A 24,340-nucleotide genomic window follows, 5' to 3' on the forward strand; every position below is an offset into this window, starting at 1 on the left:
TTAGGCCGTATTTGGTACCTTGCATATGCGAATGATGAGAGGGGCTCACTCATATGCCCCTAGTGGCACCGGACGACACATGTCGGATTATTACAATGCTATGTTACAACCTTCATTTTACTCAGCTATTTGTTCTTGGTGCACACTTTTTTTTGCAAATAAGTGTATTTTTATACCAATTGGTTTAAAAAAAAAATGTATTTGTCTGATCCCTTGGATAGTTAAGACAAATATTCCATTTTTAGAAGTTTGTTGGCACATCTGTCATGTTTTGTAGACCTACTGCATGTGCATGTTTAATAAAAATAATCAACACATTGATGGTGTTGTACATATGTGTGATGGTGTTGCTGATATATCTCTCAGTTTAGTCTTGTAAATGCCACTAGAGAATACAGGAAGTTCATTGAGCAGTTTTTTCTCGCAACCTTACCCACAGGAATCCGATGGTAGAAAATCAGCACTATTTCCCTGGCCATATGCACGCTTTCTATCTTTCGTGGTTTAGACTGTGATGTGTGTTTGAAGTGAAACTGTTCTAGTTCTTTTCCAGTTGTACCAGAATGGTTTTAATTTGGCATACAGCTTTTCATAGCAGGAGTGTCTAGAGGATATGTTCAGCTCACCTTGTGCAGATCTTTCTGTTTGACGCCCATGGGTGACCTGTGCATCTGAGTGTGAGGTGATAAGGTACGGAGAAGGTGAAACCTGGTGTCGCCACATAGCCTACTCCTATTGAATAACACCAAAGGGTCTGCTCAAGGATTAACATCACTGTCCAACGGATGAATCATTTTAACAGAATCATATGCCCTCACACCATGAGAGGTTTGGAATTAAATTCAAGCTTTAGGTATTCAATCAGTCCTATCCTGCCAGCCAAAATTCTGATGGCAGTTCTTTATTTTCCCCACTAGCAGAACTAAAATCTGCTAACCACGATGACCAGTATGGTAAGAAATTAGTTTGATACAGAGTGAAGGATTTTTAATAGAACTCCTAACATAACCCTTTTACTGCTAAATTCGTGGGTGAGGCCATATGTTCCCAGTGCTGAATGTTTTGGCTGATACTCAACTGTATCTTTATAAAATCTGTTAGTTTCATCTGTAGCATTCATTAAAATTTTCTCGTTCATCTCTTAATTCCAGGGGGGGTCTTGAGTCGAACATGTACGTGATATACCAGAGTTTGGTTCCTGGAAGTCTTGTGTGCCGGAACTATCGTACCATCCGAGAGGCACAATAACTCCGTGGCCAATTTTCTGCCTTCCCCATCACGCTTCATCACTATTAACTTTCCGAAATTTTCCTAACATCCCGCACATCAGAATCCACATTGAATTAATCTCTTCCTGAACTGAATTAATTTCCTTGGTGCACATACTATGGTTGCAGGTGGAAGCTGCGAAATGTTGAATATGTAATGTTTGGGTAATGGAAGAGACGTATCTATTCCACAGCTTTGTATACTTAAAGTAACTTAACATTTCAAAAACATGGCCAATAGATGACAGCAGCCTAAAAACATCTTTCAAGTAAATGGACTATTCGACAGAAGTACGGAGAGTGCAGTGTTCAAATAGTTATTTCTACCCTGTAGCAACTTTATTTCAGCAGCAAAGTTGTTAATTCGATTGAGTAATGCAGACTGATTTACAAGACAACTGTGTTTTTATAGTTGCCTGCAACAGTTAGTAGATTGCATTTAAAGAATTGCAGCGAACAGGTTCGTTTGGGTTCAAAAAGCATTATAGAGAGAGATGGAACAAAGTCTGTCTTGATAGCAGAAAGAAGTTTGCATGCTGTTGTCTCTAGTTTTCTTGTCATGAATTCCATAAGAGGCCAATTCAGAAATTTCGATTTCTTGTAAAAACATAGCAATAAGTCATGCAGTTTTAAAACCAAGTGTTCACCAATTTAAAGATATTCATTCACAGGACAATAAAGAAGATCCAAAATTTCTCTGGGAACTGTCGAATGATTTACTTTTCCTTTGCCTCAAAGCCCAGAGTAGGAATTTGATCTCTTGTGTTGGTGGGTATAGAAAGGATATTTTGTGTTATTTTGAAGTTTTAAAATTGAAATTCTCCAGTTGTCTCGTGTGCAGTTTCTGCGTTGTTGCAGGCTTGTCTTCATTTCGTTGTGCCCTTGTCGGCTGTAGAGTACTTTCGGAGGAACTCCCTGTAGAAATCACTATTCAAACTGCAGTGGTTTGTTCCATGAAACATTGTGCTTTCCATTCACCCTATGTTCATCGTGCATTGCATTTGTGATGCTAAATTAATAATATACTTCTCTCCATTCTAGTGCTGTCGAAAGTTTAGGAGCAGTTCTTGTGCATGATTTTTGTAGGTTTTTAGTGACCATTTTGTTGGTCCCCTCCCCCTGCATTGAACATATGTGAGTAGAATTTGGACTGGTATGCTAAGAACAATATTCCTTGTTTAACAGTGCATTATGTTGTATAAATTACATCGCCTACAATGGTTTAACTTTTCCAGTAAACTGTATATTTTACTATTAACCTTCCGATATCACCTTATTGTAAACTTGAAATTTATATTTAACTGTCATTGCAGTGTGGATCTGGTGATTCCATCATAGTTTTCTGAAAATACATTGTTTTGTTTGATTTTGGAAATAGCAAATACAGAACAAATAAGGCAGGAATTTTAAGGGACACTTGGACTGAAATTTCCAAATTCTATATAAACTAAGGTACAGCTTTGAAATTTTGTATGCTTATGAATAGTCATAACATAAACCACTGTGGTAAATTTGAGCATTGCAAGTTGATTAGTTCTTGAGATATTAATTATTTTATACATTTTCATGTGCAAATTATTCAATATTTATAAAGGTCTGCCGCATTACACCAATCAAGATAGTGTAACTTTTAGGTAATATTCTATTGCATTAATACAATTGGAAGAAACCTACGGATTCTTTTTTGAATTGCATTAATGAGTATGAAGAAATAAATTTTTTTCTTATCCAAGTTTTTAATCTACAAAAAATCTTCAATTTTTTAAGTTAGAATTTTTTTTGCAGCCAGACCAAAAGTGCAATCCAAAAATCGATCCGCAGGTTTATAGTCAATGCAATGAAGATAATACACGCAAATTTTGAAAGCAATATCATAAGATTTATGATGCGTGTAATAATGGACAATGCTCATAACCTGTATTGCCAGCTGAGAATCTCAAAGAAATTTCTTGTTTTCTCCTACTTTTGGATTTTGGCTTACGCCACCGAGAACGTATTGTATGCATTTCACCACAGAACAACACCAAACAATAGTAGAAAATACTCGCATACCTCAACACAATCAAACTGGAAAACAACTTGTTTGTAAACAAACAGGATTTGCACATGGTATGTGTGGGAATAGTCATAAATGATGTTGAAACTAATAAATATTTCTTTAATAAGTAATCACTGTCTTTGAAAATAGGCATAAAAATGTACTCAATATATTATGCAAGGCCACACCACCACCTGTAATTTTCATTCAGATTTTTCAAACTTTTGTAGTTCTTATATAGTTTACGTAGTAAAAGTGCCTACTTCCTCCACTAGAAAGCAGCAAAATGCAGACCGACAGATGTAGGAGGCCTTTTTGAATTATTCATATGAAATGAAATTGTGAAATCTGCTTGAATACACCACTAATGTGCGCTGATCGTGAGTCGAACGAAAGTGGGCGTTTAAAGGACTGCACGCCAGGCATTTAAAAGCTACGCTAGAGCTTTAAAAATGGAGGAATTTGGATGAAAGCACTGCTATCTGATCCGCGGGGGTTAGGGGTGTATTAATATGGAAAAAGCCGAAAATCAATATTTTACATATATTTCGCCAAAATTTCAGTCCCAGTGTCCCTGAAGTGGAACTTCCCCTTTGATCTGACCCGTAACGTAGATCAACCCAAAAAAACTACGATAACGGCAGTAACATAAGGTCAAAACAAACTAGCAGAAACATAAGACCTAGTTCGTCAAGAAAATAATAAACAGGAAGCGTAAACAGACACTCTCAAACATCACCAAAACCTTAATAGATGGAAGAGTGTCGCTTAAAAACCTGTGGAAAGAAAAGTAGGAACCTGGTATCGAATTGCTAACCTTCTAAAAGAAGAACACCAATCCCTTCGTGAAAAGGTATAAAAGAATATATTAAATAAATAAAATGATTGAATATGGTAACAGAAAACGTCCACGTAGGAAAATAGAAAATTAACAGTTAAAATTAAATTAGGGTATTACACCCAAAGAAAATTAACGTGATTAATTGTGGTCAACCACCGCACAAGAAAATGAACTAATTAATGGCATGGGAGCCCCATGATACTAGAGTAAATAGCATAATTAAAATAATATTTGTTTATAACAATTCTTTTTTTTAAAGGAAAAAATGAGTTTAACCACCGAGTTCTGTCCAAGGGCAGGGATAACCACGAGTCCAGGTAGAATAATCACAACACCACTTCACACAGGAAGTAAATAGAACTTTGAAAATCTCAAACGCGAGCAAGAAATTAAGTAATGCAAGGAGAAATCATTCAAGTAAAAAGGAACGTCACACAAGATAGTAAGCCCAGGGGATATCAGGAAGAAAACATCATCCACCAACAGATTATTTATAATCAACAATCACCCTCATCAACCATTGTCATAGTAACCCACGAACACAAGGAACAACGCAAAACCAAAGGTAACCACTGAAACAGAAGCCGAAAAAAGGAAAGAGGGAAGCATATTTTGGTCGAAAGCACCAAGAAAGAAAAGTATAAAACAAGACCGGGAAAATTAAATAAAACTACAGTCTCCTTGGTTAGAACTAAGTGGTTCGAAACTCAACCTTGTTGGGGTGAACTGGAAACCAGTATAAGAAAATAGTACTGTCATATTCCTTTTTTGTTTAAACAATTTAGATCATAATTTACTTTTACCCCAGAACAATATTATAAGGTTATATCGGCACTAAACAACACGTGATCAAAACAATGTGCACATCAATAACATGTTATGCAAAAGTTTTTTTTTTTTTTGAAAAACATCGTTAAAATTTAGCCGAGAATGACCAGTCCAACGCAATAAGGTTTTAGATACACGACACCTAGCCAAATAGTTTTTCTTTGTTTTTGTTTCATGGTTGCCGAAAGTAGGTAATAATCTTGAGGGGACGCCACAGCGCCATTTTGTACTCGCATATGAATGCAGATTAAATTGACATAAATAAATAATCCATACAGTCTGTGGACGTTCCCATGATGAAAACACGCAACATAAATCTTCAGGGCTGGAAAGGGAGCCCTCTCACTATGTTATTTATCCATTTTCCATCTCGCAGGCTGTAAAGTGCTCTAGCACGAACCACCAAGTACACTCACGATGCATCTTGTTCAATCAACAATCGCTTAATGGCTGCTCTCCCTGAGTAGCGAATAGCCTCCGAAACTAGGGAGCTCTAAATGGTCAGGGGGCGGAGCATCGTAGTAAAAGTACTCCGACAGAGGTCACCACATACAAGGTCCATTACTTTCCGTGGTTTCAATGAAGAATAATGAGCATGATGCTCAAAATACTTGTTTTTTAAATAAAATATGAAGTAGTAGGTAACAGAATGGAAGATAGTTCAAGGAAAGGTAGAGTTAGTATGACACATTTCCACGCCGTTTAGGCCACAAGTAAAACATTGGGAGGAGGAGAAGTAAAATAATGACATCTCGATGTCAGATCATACTAACAAGTAGTCAAATAGGCATGATTTATCAGCTGTATCTCGGACTATTTCGTTTGCTTGAAAGGGAATTGGGCGTTATTGAAGGATACTATCCATGAAAACATCTCGATCTGTACATCATTCCCTCAAGTCAAGTATGACAGGGGAATACCAAAGGAACACATACAATATGTTTGTCCTAGTCTATTTCTGTTGTTCCCATACTGGCGCTGACCTGCCATTGTGTTTCTCCTATTATATGCGAACCTTTCTTATCCCCTCCCTCGCTGATTGATTCGACACTTGTTTGTTCCTTTCCTATACTTTCATACTTCATTGAAAATGAAATCCACAGCCTGTTTTAGTCATTCAACTGGGAATGAATGAAGCCCCATCCAGTGGCGAGGATATGAATTGTGCCGGCTACCTAAGCCTGGTGCACTCTTTTGGGGCAATGATTGACTGATAAAGGAAACACAATGATATTGGAGAGTGTTGCTGGAATGATATATAGATAAGAAAAGGTTCCCCCTTATGAGTACAATTTTATTATTAACTACAGGACTGGTTTCGACCCTGAATAGTCATCATCAGCTGTACATTGATACCTTTACATATGTCAAATAATAGTTAATGTGCCTTTCTAAATGGAGAAGCCATGGGTAAGCATTATGTCCAAGCATCCAAATTGGGCATGTTTGAGAGTAAAACAAAGACATTCATATGATTTTACAAAGCACTTTCTAAGGCTGATTTAAATTTTTTGAAGGTAAAAGTGGGGTTCGTCTTGGATTCGGAGAGATACGGTACTATAATTTTTTCAGAATGAAGTTAAACATGTACTTTCACGTAGTATCGGATTTCGAAAAATAACAAACCAGTAAGCCGTGGTGTGGATATCATCCGCGGAAACGCAAGTTTTTAACAAACTGATCGCCGTTTCATACTGATTTTAATGTGTATGGGGATTTTCCGACTTTTATACAAAAATCGGATATAACTACAATCCGCTATAGCGAGTAAATTTTCCACTGTTGTGAATTCTCGCTGTAACGGATTTCTACTGTACCACAAACAATTCTATAGCTACTGTAAGGCAATCTGGTGTGGCTGTTGGCTGGTGCTATAACTCGTCCTAGAGATGCTCTGTTGATTTTAGACCAGGACTTTGAGCTGGCCATTCAAGTTCATTTCCATTTTGACAAGCTCCTCAGTTATGGCCTCGGTTTTGTGAAAGAGTGCATTTCATGTTTGTCTAATATTGCCTGGTGGGCTTCAGCATTCATGGTTCGAGGAACTTTAAACAGTGGACCAAACCACGACTTCACACTCATGGAATAATCGTGCCCATTGTAACCTCACCGAGCTCGTCATACTCTGTTTTGACTGCTGTGACCAGTAAACGTTTCTACCAAGTGCCTATGGCTCACAACAGGTTAGTCTAATGACTGTGCTCTCCAGCTCTGTGACGCTGCAAGGAGTGCGAGACTGATGGCAGGGATATCTTCTTATCTCTTTGGCACTAGAATAACAACGGTTTCTTCACTCCACACGACATAGATGTTGATTCCCATAGGGAACCTGAAATATTTGTCTCGATTGAGTAAACTTATAATACCAATATAAATGGTCTGTTACTGGACATACATTTGTCAGCTAACTCATTCCTGGTTGCCAGCGTTTCGCCCCCATGTGCTAAGTTGGGCTCATCAGTTGGTACTTAGCATACCCACCAAGACGCATGGGCTATGCATGTCGTGGAGGCCACTGCGTAGGCTACTTGGAGCCACGGGCAGTGCCAATGCACTATGGGAGACTTTGTCTCATTAGTCTCATTACAAAAAATTGGTGCCTGCTGGCCCATCAGATGATACAGATGTTGATTCCCATGTGTCTTGGAGGGTGTGCTAAGTACCAACTGATGTGCCCAACTTAGCACACAGGGGCGAAATGCTGGCAACCATGAATGAGTTAGCTGGAAAATTTATGATGTCCAGTAACGAACCATTTATATTGATCCTCATTCCGCATGCAGTCTTCCACCCCTCCTTTGCTCAGCAGCCAGGTTTGCAGAGTGGTGTATGGTTTGTGTTACTTTTTAATCACTGTCTTGGTTGGTTCCTTCTCCGACCAACTACTCAAGAATTTGTCACTATGCAGGGATGAATAGAACTTTTTTCTGTACCTTGTGTTGAATATTTCGATCAGGATTTTTTTTGTTGCAAATTATTTTCAAATCCAATATATCACTACGTCAGAAGTAAACTATCGTAAGTGACAATTCTCTAATGTGTGACAGGAGAGCAGAAACAAGCTGGTAAGGTGCATATTTTGCTACTTTAAGGCAGATTGAATTGACGGTTCCGACCAGGGTAAACGATAACATATTGATACCTGTCAGCAAGGAGTGCTTATATACAGTAGAGTCTCGCTCAACCGACCTTCGCTTATCCGACACTCCGTGTTATCCGACACTGGTAGGCTTAATTTGAACTTTAGGTGGATGCAATTCTGGGACGCGGGGTGTGGAGGGTGCGACTGTGGCAGTCATGCGGTAGGATTGTTCAATGTAGTATTGGTTGGGTGCGGATGTCATAGTTTTCATATCCTCTGGAGTATGGCGAGTAAACGTAAGAAAGTGATTGTTTCTGTGGAAGACAAGTAGAGTGGGTTAAAGAGACTGGATAAAGGGGAAACTGGATAAAGGGGAAACTCTCCAAAAAATGGCTGCAGATTATGGCGTTGGACGTGTTACAGTGGGAGACTGGAAACATACGAGGGAATAAATTGAAAAGTGGTGCTCTACCAGAGCAGAGAAAAACAATGAAAAATGTGAGTACGAAAAAGTAAGTGAAGCACCATTTCTTTGGTTCACTAAAAACCAAGAAAAGGGCCTGCCAATATCTAGCCCCATTCTGCAAGAAATGGCGGTGTATATCCAGAAGGAGTTTAATAAAGGGAACCTAATTTTACTGCCAGTGCTGGGTGACTTGATCGGTGGGAAAAACAGTACGGCATTGGGCAGCTTAATATCTGTGGAGAAAAACTGTCAGCTAAATCCGATGTGGTTGTGAAATTTAAAACACAATTTCAATAAATAATCCTTGCTGAAGAATTAAACTGTGATCAGATTTTTAATTGTGATGAGACTGGGCTGAATTTCAAGATGCTGACATCAAAACTCTTGCAGCCCAAGCCGAGACGTCTGCACCTGGCTACAGGCGTAGTAAGAAAAGAGTATTACATCTACTGTACAAATGAATTAGTAAGTCAATAAATAGAGTCCCGTAAGACATAGTACGTAATACAGTACAGCCTTCCTGTTTGTCTTAGTTCGTTTTCAAAGTTATTCCGTATTATCTGACATATTCGGTGATCCGACGTACTCCAGGTCCCGTTTAAGTCGGATAATCGAGACTACTGTATTTACTTCTATGTACAATTTTTTTTTTTTTTTAATGTTACGGTAAGTTAAAAACGTTTTAAGAATCTTTCATACAGACTTTTTGGTGTTTTAGTGTGTGCTCTAAAACTTTTTTTTCAAGTCTTACGAAGGCCCATTGGAACCAAAACATACCTATAATGCAATTTTACTGAAAATTTTCCTTACACAAATGTAGTGTATTGACCAAGGTGGACTAATTTTTCTTTGCTGTAAAGTCAATACGGAACAACCCAAATATAAGATTCTTAAATTGCAGTGGTAAACTTTAGTAAGAGCCATTAGTATAAGGAGTGTGGAGGACGGCATAAGGCTGAACTGCTGTATGACCATTTACCATTGTTCATTGCTGGGTTCGCCGTGCACCTTAATATCACATAGCTTATCTTTGTTCTGCAAAGCATACAATAGTGTACCCATAAGGCGATACTACCAAAACAAGTCGGGTACGGTATAAACCTCCATCGTAGTATTTGCGTTTACGATAGTTTTCTTCCAACCTACACAAATCCTGTTTTTTTTCTTTTTTTTGTTAAATATTACATTCTTGCTGCGAGATATATGTTGGTACTTTCTGATATTTGTAATAGGATATAGGCAAAGGGTCTTCGAGAAAAGAATTAAGTGGGAAACATTCTGGTTTCATCGTGCCCATCTCTTCATATAATTTATCAAACCGGTGTTACTGTTGGTGATATTTCGAGGAGGTAAGGAGTTAATGACAAAGAGAAGCAAGAGGTGTCACAACATTAAAAAGCCATTCACTGGCATTTTCTAATTTAAAGAAAAGGGAAAGGTGATATTTTAATATAATCTTGTAATGTTGGGTGTCTTATGTCAATAATTGTTCTTGGTGTAATGTAGATTTCCTACTACATTGATATTGCAACCTCAAACAGTCTAAACCATGCTGTTAAACCATTTGTAATAATTGATAATAGTGGGGGGGGAGAGAAAAAGCCTTTTCTCAGACATCTTTAGATGTGTAGCATCTGAGTTCTGTAGCAATTCCAAGAAACTTTGCTTAACATACTTCATATTCTTTATCTTGCCAGTCCGTCCCTAGGACCTCGGTATTCTCTCCTACAGGAGTTTAGGTTGTTGCAATTGAGGCTGTACATTTTATTTATTGGAATTCATTTCCATTTGCAGGTTGGGTGTATCAAAATATTTTTAGTGGATGCCTGCTGGTTTTCAGTGGGTCTACCTGTGTTGTCCATTATTGAAACAGAGGGGTTACTGTATCTTTCTGATATGTAGTGAGCAGTAACATTATTTTTCTAATGTATCACATTGTTGTGATGACTTAATCTTTCGGGTCTGATACTTGTGAGGATCTCTCCCAACGTGCTGAACAATGTGGAATAGTAAAGGAAACGACTGTGAAGGAGGTCTCTGTGACCGAGTGTGAAGAGCCAGTGATGTTTCCAGGTCCCGTAGCCGCAGTAGACGCAGCAGCCGCTCCAGGAGCCGCAGAGCCAGTCGATCAAAATCCAAGTCCAGGGGGCGCTCCAAGACACCTTCCCGCTCCAAATCCCGCTCTCGATCAAAGTAAGTAATTTCTTCATAATATCTCTTTTGATACAGTATGCTGATGGAGTGATTTATATGTGGATTTCAAGAAACAATTTGCTGATATTTTGCTTTTGTAAGTCCCTGTGATTACACTATATTTTTATCTTGGTTATTTTTTCTAAAGCAAATGATTAAAATTCGAACTCCGAAAACTCTCGTCTGGAACTTGTTGGTTAGTGTGTGTATGCTTCGAAACACAGCCTGTGGAATCAGCTGTCTCGATGCCTCGACACATGAACGCCTCACTGTTTTCGAAGCATTGAGATTGCTTCGTATTACAAACTATCCACTTAATGTCCGAATCGATATGACAATGTAAGAATGAAAGAAATATTTTGAAACCTAATGGATACCTTTATTTTCTTCGGCAATTTTATAAAATCATTAATAGTGTATGTTTCGACTGCTTCAGTCATCATCAGCTACATTCACGTAAGCTTACAGTAGGTATAAATAAGATAAAAAATATGTAGGTACAATATATGTTCTTGCGTTGGCCTTGATAACTTCTCATGGGAAACTTAAAATTTTTGTCTTTTGGGGAAGATGGGGTTGGAGGGGGAAGAATGCTTAAAAGATTATTGTTAAAAAAAATTCTTGTTCCAATAAGAAGATAAAACAGTTTTTTAAGTCTTTTTTTAGCTTCTTTTTGGAAGCGTATTTAAAAAAACTTGATTAACTTCGACTTCAGATGTTATTGAAGTGTAATTAGAAAGTCTTATGATAATTTCAATTGCTTCCTTGTACACATTCTAAACTATGTAAATATCACCTAAAGCAGAACTTTATGTAATAATTTTTAGCATAAGACCATTGTATTTAGTTTTAAGTTCTAATGTTTAATAGGTTAGACTTGACCTTAAGATTATTATTTAGTTACGAGAACATATATTGTGCACGATTTTACCTTATTTACACTTAAGCTTATGTGAATGTAGCTGTTGATGACTGCGAAGTAGTCAAAACAAGTACTATTAATGATTTTATAAAATTACCAAGGGCAAATACAGGTATCGATTTGGTCCGCTAAATATTTCTTTGATTCTTAAGATTGCTTCGTATGTCTTGTCTCATGACAGAAAGACAATAGATGCTTCAGATTCTGAACTGCAATTCAGGTTATTAAAAGAACAATGTACTCTGCAATGCAAGGTCTTGGTTTTACACAGATAAAGGGGCATTGTTTTCAAAGCAGGGTCATACTATAAGAGAAAGATGCTCTCGTTTGTCAAGTACAAAATTTTCGACAATGATGTCATTAAATTTCAATTTGAAGTAGATTTTTAAACCTTGATTAGGTCAAGTTGTTGCTTTACACGTAATACCAATCTTGGAGTCTTCTTAGATTTGATTTATCTTTTTATAATCATCCACATGAGTTCATTTACTATGCTTTCGTATCTTACCCTTTTAGTATCATTTTAAGCGTTTAGTGAAGAAGCAAGCACGTAATATTACTATATACTAGTACTGTTATACTGTACATATCATACTGTATTTTGTACATTTGCTCAATAAATATTTCGTGAACCTCATATTTTATGTTTATCAGAACATCAAACAGTTTATTCAGTGAACTGAACTTGGGTATGAACCGTGGTTCATGTTTCACTATGCAATCGCAAAACACTGCTTTTCTTGTAGTATGGCTCCTTGTGTGTCGTCACACTGCTTCGCCATGCCATCGTGAGACACTGTCCAGGTACCTCATATAGGGATACTGTCTTGCAGTCCCAAGATGGAAGTGAGCCGTGTCGACACACTACTTCGAATAATACCAATATAAATGGTCCGTTATTGGACATTATAAATTTTCCAGCTAGCTCATTCTTGGTTGCCAGCGTTTCGCCCTCGTGTGCTAGGGTGGGCTCATCAGTTGGTACCTAGCACACCTACCAATACGCTGGCCAGTGCATACCGTGGAGGCCACTGTGTAGGCTAACTGGAGCCACCGGCAGTGCCAATGCACTAAGAGACTTTGTCTCATCACTAAAAATTGATGCCTGCTTGGCCATCAGATGATATAGATGTTGATTCCCATAGGGAATCTGAAATATTTGTCCTGAATGAGCAAATTTATAATACCAATATAAATGGTCCGTTATTGGACATTATAAATTTTCCAGCTAGCTCATTCTTGGTTGCCAGCGTTTCGCCCTCGTGTGCTAGGGTGGGATGACGGGAGCGAAAGTATGATAAGCCGCGATGATTTAAGGGCATCGCGTACTTTCCATACAAGCACACGGCATCTAAAATGCATACAGTACAGTAATCCAATGAATAAAGAACTTGCACAGGGGAGCCAGTGTAGATTTCTTCTCGTCTTTGAATAAGGTTTTCTTTCTTTTGATTTCACTGCGTGAGGTTATGTTTGTCGGCGAGTTATCCAAGTGCATTATTTGAATACTGTAAATGCACCTCGCTGGATACATTTCGGAAATAGGTTTTTTTTTTTTTTTTTTTCCACGGCATTTGAGAGCTTTCAACTGTGAATCAAAGTTAATTGCATGCAGTTAACAGGTCTTAGAATATTATTGTCACGCCGCAAGGGTTGGAATTTCCGAAGTACGTGTTGGCGGTTAATTCAAAATCACATAATTCGAAGTCCGATTTTTGCGTCCCAACGACTTCCAATTAATGAGGTTTTGCTGTATTGTTTAAAGAATGAACACACAATACCATGTTCTTATGTGGAAAGGCTGACTTGCAAAAGACCAGTTGGAAGACAAAGGAAAAGATGGATAGATCAACTGAGGGAAGACGTGAAGGGCAGGGGACGGAGTTGGAAATTTGTCATGAACAAAAAGTTTCTGGACAGACAGCATTGGAGTGCGTTTACAACCATCTTATCCGGCATGCTGGAAGGGTTCGACGATGATGATTTCTTCAATTGTGATTTGATCTACCCATCTCACCTTCAGCATTCTCCTGTAACATCACATTTCAAAAGCTATTCTCTTTCATTCTTAGCTAGTTATTGTCCGTGTTTCACTTCCATACAGTGCAATGCTCCAGATGAAACTCTGTGATTCACATGTTAACGTTTGAAGCGAGCATATGTAGTTTCTTAAGTAAGGCCTTTCTTGCTTTTGCATTTTATGCATTTTATGTCCTCCGTACTTATTGGTTATTCTACTACCCAAGTAACAATATTCATCTACTTCCTTTTAAGTATTTCCTAATTAATTTTTTCTGCACTACCTGATTTTGTTTGACTGCACTCCATTACTTTTATTTTGGATTTATTTTCATCTTGTACTCAAGACTGTATCCATACCATCCAGCTATTTCTCCAGATCACCAAGCGAGTTGACCATGCGTTTAGGGACATGGGGTTCAAGCTCCACCGTCGGCAGCCCTGAAGTTGATTTTCGATGGCTTCCCATTGTCACACACCGAGCTCGATAGCTGCAGTCGCTTACGTGCGCCCAGTATCCAGTATTCGGGAGATAGTAGGTTCGAACCCCACTGTCTGCAGTCCTGAAGATGGTTTCCCAATTTCACACCAGGCAAATGCTGGGGGCTGTACCTTAAGGCCACGGCCGCTTCCTTCCAACTCCGAGCTCTTCCCTGTCCCATCTTCGCCATAAGACCTATACATGTCAGTGCGACGTAAAGAAGAAAAAAAAACCCACCCAATTGTCACACAAGGCATATGCTGGGGTTTAAAAAAAAAAAAAAAAAAAAAAAAAAAAAAAAAAAAAAAAAAAACCATTGTCACACAAGGCAAATCCTGGGGTTGTTCCTTATTTAAGGCCACAACCACTTCTTCCCACTTCTAACTCTTTCCTGTTGCATCGTCTCCATAAGACTTATCTCTGTCGGTGTGACATAAAGCCAATTACAAAAAAAATTCTCCTTTGGCAGACTTGGATTAAATATCATTGGCAAATCTGAGAGTTTTGAATACCTCTCCTTGGTTTGTGATTTGTGTTTCAAATTCAAATTCCTCTTTGGTCTTCGTGTTGCTCCGGTGCAAAAAAAAATCGACGAGCAACACACCATGCCTACCACAAAACACAGTGCACACAAGTTTTCGAGCTGAAATTGTTTGCTTGCACTTTCTTGGGTGATGTTGACTGTCTCCGTTCCATGTATTGCTGTTTAGATTACAACATAGTATAAGCCACCTGTTTTGTCGCTGTTGACACTTTGGCTTAGGAACACATTCATAATCATAATCTATAAGCTTCTTTCCGTATTGATTGTAGCTACAACATAAGAATAAGTATCATTCTTATGTTGTTAGGAACACATTGCCTTCATTCAGGAAAGTCGAAGCATTGCCTACGCTTTCGGTTTTGTGCACCTCCGTCAGCATCCTCGGTATCCAGCTGAACACAACTTCTGATCTAAGCATCGTGCAACAATTTTATAAAGAAAACTCCGTGAAATTTCAGGGAGTTCGTAACTTAATGCCAAAATTGTAAATCTTCAGGTTTTCTCGAACCATTGTATTATCAACTTCATGCACCGAGTCTTCAGCGATGGTCACCCACTTGTCGTGGACATTCGTACGGCCTTCTTTAAATGCTGCAATCCCTTTTCTTACCATTCCTTCAGTCATAATGTTCTCCATACACTTCAGTAATCTGCTGATGAATTTCAACTGCTTTCATGTCTTTTGTATTCAGAGAAAAATCGCAGCGCTTACTTCAGACTCGGGTCCGTTAATTGTTGGAGGAATTTTCATTACACACAAACAAGTGTAAATACAGATGAATGCCTCCATAATGGCATTTGTGGTTAGCCTACAGATGTATGTAATGAGCATGCATGTGCCGAATGATGACTGAAACGCTGCAGTGGCCATATTTCAAAATGGAACCTACTTAAAATACAGGCTTCGTATTTAGGAAAGAAAGAGAATGTTTGCTAGCATCCTGGTGGATGTTGATTGTAATGAAATCTAACTACAGTACATTCTGTGCTTATTGGGAAGAATGTAAGTTCCTGGTACCTTGACTAGTGTGGTTTATTGGATCAGGTAGTAAATAACATTGAGGATCACAGTTGCTATGATGAACTCATCTTTCGGGTCAGATCTTTTGTGGTGATATCTTTCCCAACGTGTACTGAGCAACTATGGATTTTGACACCGAATGTTCATTTGATTCTAATGTGCCTTCATGTAGAACATGAAAGGACAACTGTACTTTATTCAAATTACATGTCTTAACCAATGTTGTAATTGATGATTATGGTTAATTATTATTCTGAAATTACCATGTTTACTGTAGGTCCCGTGAGCGCTCCAAGTCCAGATCTCGTTCTCACTCACGCTCCAGGTCGGCGGGACCTGAGAAGAGATCGAAGTCTCGATCCCAGTCAAATGACAAGGCGAAGTCAGTCTCTAAGTAAGTATGTGCAGAATGTGGTTCAAAACTGTTCTATTTCTGGAAGAATGCAATCACTTATTATGGAAGCATTTCACAATTATATTTAGGACTAGCTGATGTACACGTGCTTCGCTACACGTTGTGAACAAGATTGTATTAAATTGCATACCTCTTAACGTTACCCTAGAAATGCCACGGGGAAGTCACCAACATCTTTTCTCATATGAGGACCGAGTTAGTGAATTTTCACTGTAATGGTAGACCCACTTGCATCCTGTTATAATGGTACACTCTCCACCTGCCTTTTTACATCCTCAGAAAGACTGACTTAGTGGTTTTCCCAACTGAAATGAACATACATTACAATGACGTCAGTTGGAATGGCACGATTAAAAGCAATGCTTTTGTATGAAATACTTGATCAAATGAAACACCACACATTTTTTCACTCTTAACGAAATGGACTACACTGCTGATCTAAGTCCTAAGTTCCAGAGCTGGAATGACCAAGCTGCAGGCAGCCGTGATTCGTGAACACTCTTCGTCTTTTTTCGGCGGGGAGAGGGTCGAATAGTGGAGACTCCCAGGGCAAACTGTGCCCTTTTACTAATCTGTTTCCTAGGAGTACCCGATGAGTCGGAAAAATCTATCTGACTTCGAGGCAAACTTCTCCTCGCAAGCCAGATTTGAAACCCCTCTTCACTGATAATTTGGAATAAAATGAATGTAGGAACTTTTCTTAAGAAACAGCTCTTTTCAGGGTTGAATTTTCAGTTATTTAGTGAATTGTGGTGCTATAATTTGGAATAGGCCTATATTGTTATTCTAGACCAGGACCTACTACTACTGCTACTACTGCTACTACTAAGTGACCCTCTGCCTTCAGTATGCACACTGCTCATTCTAAACAGCGCGTCAGTGTAGGGATCTAATAACTGGAATACTATGAAGAACCAGTATGTTATGTACCATCTGTATCAGAAAAAGTATGAACCAGAGGAGTGGCATACTGAAGAAGAAAGTTTTCTAACTCCCCGGCAATTTTCCACCAATATTCAGGTAGGCTATTATACTTGGCACGCAGCAGTAATCCCATCTATCAGAGTTGAGAGGCAGCACAAGAGACAAATAACATCACAACAAGCAACGGTCAAAATGTTATTGTTGATCGCTTGTTGCGCTTTTGATATTATTGGTCTTCACATTTAATTTTCTTCCGACTCTGAAATACCGCTCTTATCATAGTCGGTGCGGTAAAACTGAATAAAACATAGTTGGAAATTGTATTCTCTGTTCGTTTATGTATTGCTTTTCGATAGGACCAAAAACATAGCTATTTAAAAATTAAATTTCTCGGCGCCTTCCCTTAAACTACAGTTTCATCCACGGTGAATAAAATTGTTTATAGTTCATACTGTAGTTTCTTATTCTCCGACTATATACCAATTTTCATTAAATTCTGTTAACCCATTTTCTCGTGGTTCGGCGTCAATATGGACTTGGCAACAAAAATACAAATTTATGAATATCTGTGTTATCATAACCTGTACGGTAAAAATGTATAAGACATAAATGGTCGGAAATTTTATTCTATAGAATTTTGGTTATGTAGTATTTATCGATACGACCACTAATAATATAAATGCTTGACAGTTACAATTTTAGGCCTTCCCCTAAAGTACAATCTCGTTCAGCGTGAATAAAATGATTTATAGCCTAGATTGTGTTGGCTCATTCTCCGACTTGGTATACCAGTTTTCAGTGAGATAGGACCACTACCGTAAATATTTAAGAATTAAATTTTAGTCGTTCCCCTAAACTACCATTTGACTCAGCGTGAATAATATTATATTTAGCCTAGATTTTAGGGACTTATTCTCAGACTTTGCACACCAATTTTTATGAAGATAGGACCTCCAATAACATAAATAATTGAAAATTAAATTTTAGGCCTTTCCCCAAACTACCATTTCTATCAGCACGAATAAAATTATTTATGGCCTAGATTGTAGCGACTTATTCCCCGATTTTGAATACCAATTTTCATTAAGTTCTCTTTGGCTATTTTCTAGTGATGCGTGTATAAACATACATACATGCATACAAACGGGCAGAAATTACGGAAAAGTAAAAAGTGAATTTCCTTGTTGCTATGGACATGACCAATGCAGAAATACAATTCTTTTCAAATTCTGAGCAATGTACAGACAAAACTCTTATTTTATATATATAGATGTAATAATATGAGACCTTTTAAGAAATGACTCCATTTCATAAGGAAGATGTTTGCTAAAACAGCCATTAATATAACTACAAAGTTGAAGAGGTGGTTCATTGCATTGCTGAAGGTGGAAACAATCTCTGAATAGACATGATTGCGTTGGACAGGGCAAGGGTATGTGGTATTATAATTGAACCCCAAGGCACGCTTCAAGATGAATCTGGATCAGACGGCACCTGTTGACCAGGAGGAAAAGGAAATAGTGAAACGTCGTTAGTGAGTTTCTTATTAACACGTTTCCCTGCTTAGCACGTCGTAAATTCAAAGTTCCGTTTTTCATCTATTAAATTTATATAAAAATACCCCGTGTATCACATCAAGAATTTTCGCTATTGCCCTTAGTATGATCACTTTTTTTGTAGCTCTGAAAATGTTTTATCATCATTTGTGGAAGGAACACGATTTCCAACTCGGGTAAAAGCTCTCGCTGCAGTTCCGTGATTACTGGAAAAGGCCTTGAAGTCTTGAACTTCACAGGATAAATTGCACCTTCGGGGAGCAAGCCATTAGCCTCAGATAGGCTCAGTTTTGCTTGCCGGTTAGCAGTGAATCTGCGGAATAACACAAGCCTCTTTGTGCTGGTATTCCACATTCCGTCCAGAAGTTAGAAATGTATTTTGTGTTTAGTTGTACAGTGACGGGCAGCGAGTATTTGTCACACGATAGGCTACGTCTGGAACAATAGTTTAGCTAAAGCACAAAAATTAACACGGGATATCTACAAAAGAAATGTCTATCAATAAATGCAAAAATAAAACACTACAACACAGTTATAAAACCGGAAGCTACATATGCAGCAGAAACACTCTTTCACCTGAATAAACAAATCAAAGACTGACAGACTTCAGAAAATTGAAAGGATTGGAAGAACCTGCATCAACAAAAAATACCAGAAAGATGGGCAGTAGCGGATAATACATAACAAAGTTTTGTACAAAGAGCTATAACCCATTACAGATACTATGCGTAAGAGGAAACTGGGATACTTTGGACATATCATGAGGATGCAGGATTCGAGACTTCTGAACCAACAACACGCATATTTTCAACTGAGGAAAGGGCACGAAGATCGGAGCGCCTGATGAAGTACTGGGAGGAGCGCAAAGCCCAAAGAATCCCTTCAAAGTGACCTGAACGATGGACTGACTAAAGTGATCCTATGTGGTCATAAAGGAAGAGGAGGACAAAATTAAAGTTTGCCGGCAAATCGACGGGCATCTACATCCTTAAGCGCACAGAGTTGGCAGAATGCTGAAACTCGCACCTTCCAGTTTCGAATCGATCTTGGTTGAAGTTTAGTTTGATTCAAAATGGTGGCCAAAGTCATTCTGTTGCAGTCGCACTTGGCTTATCTAAGTGTGTGACCAGAAAAATGTGTAATAACCCACTGGTCCGAGATAATAGGCTTTCTCTAACATTTGTTTTAGAACTGAAATAATACTTCGATATTTTTGTGGGCCCCATTCAAATGTTTCATATTTGTTTCATGTTGTGACTTGACCCTCGGTGGAGAGCTATTATTTAATTTGTTCCCTCAACCTGCCCAACAGTTGAGCGAAAAATCCAAGCTAAGATTGGGCTGGGCGCCAGTCTTTTAAGTTAGAAATCAAAAGGCTAATTAATGCAGACTGATTAGAGTGAACCAAGAAAATAACATTTATTATACTGACTAAAAATGACAATGGTTCTACAAGAACTGAATTTAGAGCTAGAAATGAATTTAACAAAAAATCAAATGACTACCTTGCGGAAACTTGCAATATAATCCGCTTGCTCACCATGTGGCCTTGTTTTGCTGGTCCTTTAAACGCCTTCGTCCTTGCAGCTTGAACATTACCGATAGTCTTTGGGATACCTCCATTTGCCGCTAAGTACCAGTCCTGCCTTGCCAAGTGCACCAAACACTAATTGGATGATGGCTTTGAAACTACCACTCCCTGTTACGCCCTATCTCATATGTTGGAGATGAGCCCTGAATCAGTGTTAGAAAAACCCCCTTGGGTTCTGTGGAGAGGATACTGAATTAATAATCCTTCCACCTTTACTGAAAATGTGTACCATAGTGTCATTTCTAGCTAGGTTAATGTTGTGTATTGTTTTAGAGTGGTACAAACCAGTCTAGTAGTAGAGCTGTTCGTACTTCCTGATGAGAGTGGCTGCACACCCATCATTCAGAAATTCCTAAGTACCACGTTGTGGTAACGAAGTGAAGAAGTGATGAACTCAGACTAGTCCACTATGGGACATCAACCATAAGACCTAAGGCAAAATACGAGATAACCCAATCAGGAGCTCCAACATGCCAATAACCTTTTCACTGCCGAGTTTTGATGACCAGGCGAGCCCTCTGGGCAGTTTTTATTTACTGATTTTACTGATACTATTTATGAAATGCACATTGTCACCTTAGCCCTGTGGCCTAGTATGGGGTCGGGGATGAAGTGAGATTATATTTTACACCATATTTTTACGGCCGGATGCCCTTCCTGATGCAAACCTCAGTTGAGAAGATAATATATATGTAGTGAATTATGGTGAATGATACTGGGTAGGGAAGTGGAAGAAATCTGCTGTGGATTATGAATAGGAACTGTCGCGACATTTCTTGGGAGTGCAAAAGGGACTTCGCTCGGTGATACTCTTACTGAAATATAATATAAAATTGTTGATCCAAGAACTGCTATTATCAACATCATTTACATTTGTTGAAAAAAATATTTATCTGAGGAAGGGGTGACAGTTCCACACAAGATTCATCATTACTACTTTGCCTCGCACTTTCTTGTAGTTCAGTATCGCCAGTTAGATATTCTCCATATTCATTATTGTAATATAGCTCTCCAGAATCACTATTTATGAGGAAAAAATAAATTTCTTCGTCAACAAGAGATGAATGCATACTTCAAGACACCATGGTGGCTACACGTTAGCGGGAAAGATGTTCCACTCCAACAAAGCTGAAATAACACCAGATTGCTTTCAAAACATGCAAAACAGAGTGGTATATCTGCTGTACAGAAAGTCTTTGAGCATTTCCATCTCAAAGCATGACACTATATCACATTCATTTGCGAGATCGGTGAAGTACACACTGCACCGAAACATATATGTACGGGTTTGGCGGATGAGGCATGGTGTTCAATAACGTGTGTGTATATATATGGGTTTGGCTCTAATTACAGGTCGAAACACGTGGCCCAGTCAGGTGAAATGTCTCTCCCCACTCCTGATATCGAAGATGTGTCCAAGCAATGATATCAACTGTTCTCCCATTAGCCATTTCACTTAATATCCATGGCAATGGGACGCAGAGACCAGTTTGAATTACCCAGCTCGGAACACAGTAGCTGCGGTTAGAACGGTTGGACACATGCCGGCTTTTCCCAGGAATTGAGGTCTAAATTTGTAGCTTCTTCCTCGATGATGTGGCAAGATATAGGAAAATCTACTGCAAGTTAAATTTTATCGATTATCGCAAGAATCATAGGTTTATATAAGGATATTCAGCCCTCGTTTAAATGTTGTAGTTGCAAAGTAATGAAATGATAGTGAGCAAATGATCAAACATGAATTATAATACAATTACGTACGAAGATAAATATCATGACATAAAAATATACCTTTCCTGAATTGATTAGACATAATAAAATTAACACACAGTTAATGTTAAGAGGTTTTTCAAGGGACTGAAGAAAAAAAAAAGAAAAGAAAAAAAAAACCCTTCAAACTTCTCAACCAGGAAACTTCTTAAAAGGGGTAATGCCCAAAAACTTATTCTGTACTTTGAAATAATGTGAAACACACAGCTAACAGATTTCCTTGTTTGTGAACAATACCGAAATAGGCCGATGTATAAGAGCTGCTAACAGTAAGCACAATATAAAAATTCGATTATGACAATATTTTTAGAGATAAAGTAAAATAATTGAACATATCATATTATATAAATATATCTTACTTAATTTTACCCCGTGGCAAGATTCTCCCTTCAAAACTAGACTTATCATGAATAAGCAGGTAAAGTGCAAATTCGAGATTAAAAACTTTGCAAGGTTTGCTTATTTTAGCAGGTAAAACCGTTTTCTTCCACGCTTGCCTTTCCTCCGTGCGCGCGCGCGCACACACACACCCCCCCTCTCTGCTTCCCCACGAATTGTTTTTTAAATGATGCCGGCTCGATTTTTAAAGCGGTCCAGCCACCCGTTCGACACAGTAAAGGGTATTGCAAGTAATCAGCTTCATTTTCCGTATCAAAATTTAATCACTGAATTTTACACTATTGAGATTCTTCCACCGTTTTGATACTTTATTTTGCCTTTTGGCAATTCGAACAATGTTATGAAGTTAAACATTTAAAAAAAATTTTAATTGCATACAGACTCTTTATGTAACAAAGTGAAAAATTTTTTGAACAACTATTCTAATGAATAGACATAGTTTTAAGTCAATCAACCATGTAATCATCTGCTCTCATACCAGTAACACACTAACCCCACATTGTCTTTTATATCATTTATCTTAATTCGTAATTAGTTTTTAAGTGAATCAATGTATTTGTAAATCTATCTGTTTAAAATCTTAACCATTCACCTAAGCCACTGTAACAGCTGAGGATGTTCCTAAATAAGGAACGAAACATGTACTGTTGACATATAAATAAAAAATTTGCCAAAAGGCAAAATAAAGTATCAAAACGGTGGAAGAATCTCAATAGTGTAAAATTTAGTGACAGTAAAGGGTGCCCTTAATTTGCATGCAATTTTTCGGCTTTCTCCTTCACAATAGTCCCACTAAAAGATATGTTTAAACTTCGCTGCTGTTTAAACCATATTAGCAGAGCTTGTTCTATTTCATATTTTTCAGATTTAACTTCCTTGCAATTTGCTAAAGTATTCCCTGCAGAAGCAAAGATTTTGCTTCGTTATAATGCCGTTCAAAGTAGACGGTGGCATCCCCAGCTACTTTGCCTAAGCAACACGAGAAAGTGTAGACGACTCCACTTTCCTTATAATCTCCACTTTGTCTTTTATTGTTAGTGCCTTTCGCTTGATCTCTTTCCTCTGAGTTCCGCTCATTTTCACTTAAAACGTTTGTACGTTGATATTACAAGTACAACTAATTTTGTGACTCCTATTAATGCTAATTACGACGCTACACTAGGCTTGGCAATCCGTAGCTTAGGCTTACAAGACGCAAAGACAAGACCTGTACTACAGGTTGTTAGCATGTGCTTTCTATCTTCCTCACACCCCCGACAACTGCTTCAAGGATAACGGCAGCAAATGGGAAATCTGGCAACTTATTCTTGGAGATTCTTAGAACCTAGGCCTAAATCGCCCCTGCATTCCTACTGGTTGTCACGGCAACGGGCGTAGTTTGTGGCTGTTTCGCAAGTACCACATGGCCAAGCCAGTATTGAGTTTATTTTCCCGCTTCAATCCTCTTCATGCTATAGGTAATGAAGAAAAGAAACACTGGTTCAAAATTGCAGAAATGAGTGCATGGAAAAGTACCTGGGGTATTACGTGGGAGTGATAAAGGAAGGCGCAGTAGCAACGCTAACACATCTAAACGAAAATAGTTTCTTTCCCCACGGTAATTTTATTTAATGTCTCCTCATCCTTGTGCTACATTCTAATAATGTGATGTAATAATTACGAGTGACACGATAATGCAATGTTTAGCTTGTATAAAGGTTAAATTAAAAATAACTCAAATTTCATGTCTACACGTGGTAATTGCAATGCCTCTGTGTGCCTCCCACCAACACCCAGTTGGCTATCGACATTCATTCAACTTCGTAGACGATCGGGATCCTTCGGCCGGCTGTTTGGCGGCATGTGTATCAGCTGGCTGCTGGCAATTTGGCTGTTGCCTGCATAGAGTCGGAAAGTTGTTGTTGTTCATGTCACTAATAATGGATACGGAAAATCTTTATCAGTTTAGTTCAAAAACGTAATTTTCTCTACGACAAGACCCA

The 24,340-nt window shown here is 38.3% G+C and overlaps 1 protein-coding gene across 6 annotated transcripts in view; it reads left to right on the forward strand.

The window, feature by feature from the left end:
* LOC136882199 (serine-arginine protein 55) overlaps window positions 1–24,340 on the forward strand; it is a 202,459-nt gene that overhangs the window by 170,031 nt on the left and 8,088 nt on the right. For all 6 annotated transcript variants that reach the window (XM_067154760.2, XM_067154759.2, XM_067154757.2 and 3 more), the window contains exons 9-10: window positions 10,597–10,716; window positions 15,981–16,097. In XM_067154760.2, coding sequence (XP_067010861.1) covers window positions 10,597–10,716; window positions 15,981–16,097 — 237 coding nt within the window. The remainder of the gene's footprint in view (window positions 1–10,596; window positions 10,717–15,980; window positions 16,098–24,340) is intronic.

This window comes from Anabrus simplex, chromosome 10 (genome assembly GCF_040414725.1).
Source record: "Anabrus simplex isolate iqAnaSimp1 chromosome 10, ASM4041472v1, whole genome shotgun sequence".
In the NCBI taxonomy this organism is placed as follows: Eukaryota; Metazoa; Arthropoda; class Insecta; order Orthoptera; family Tettigoniidae; genus Anabrus; species Anabrus simplex.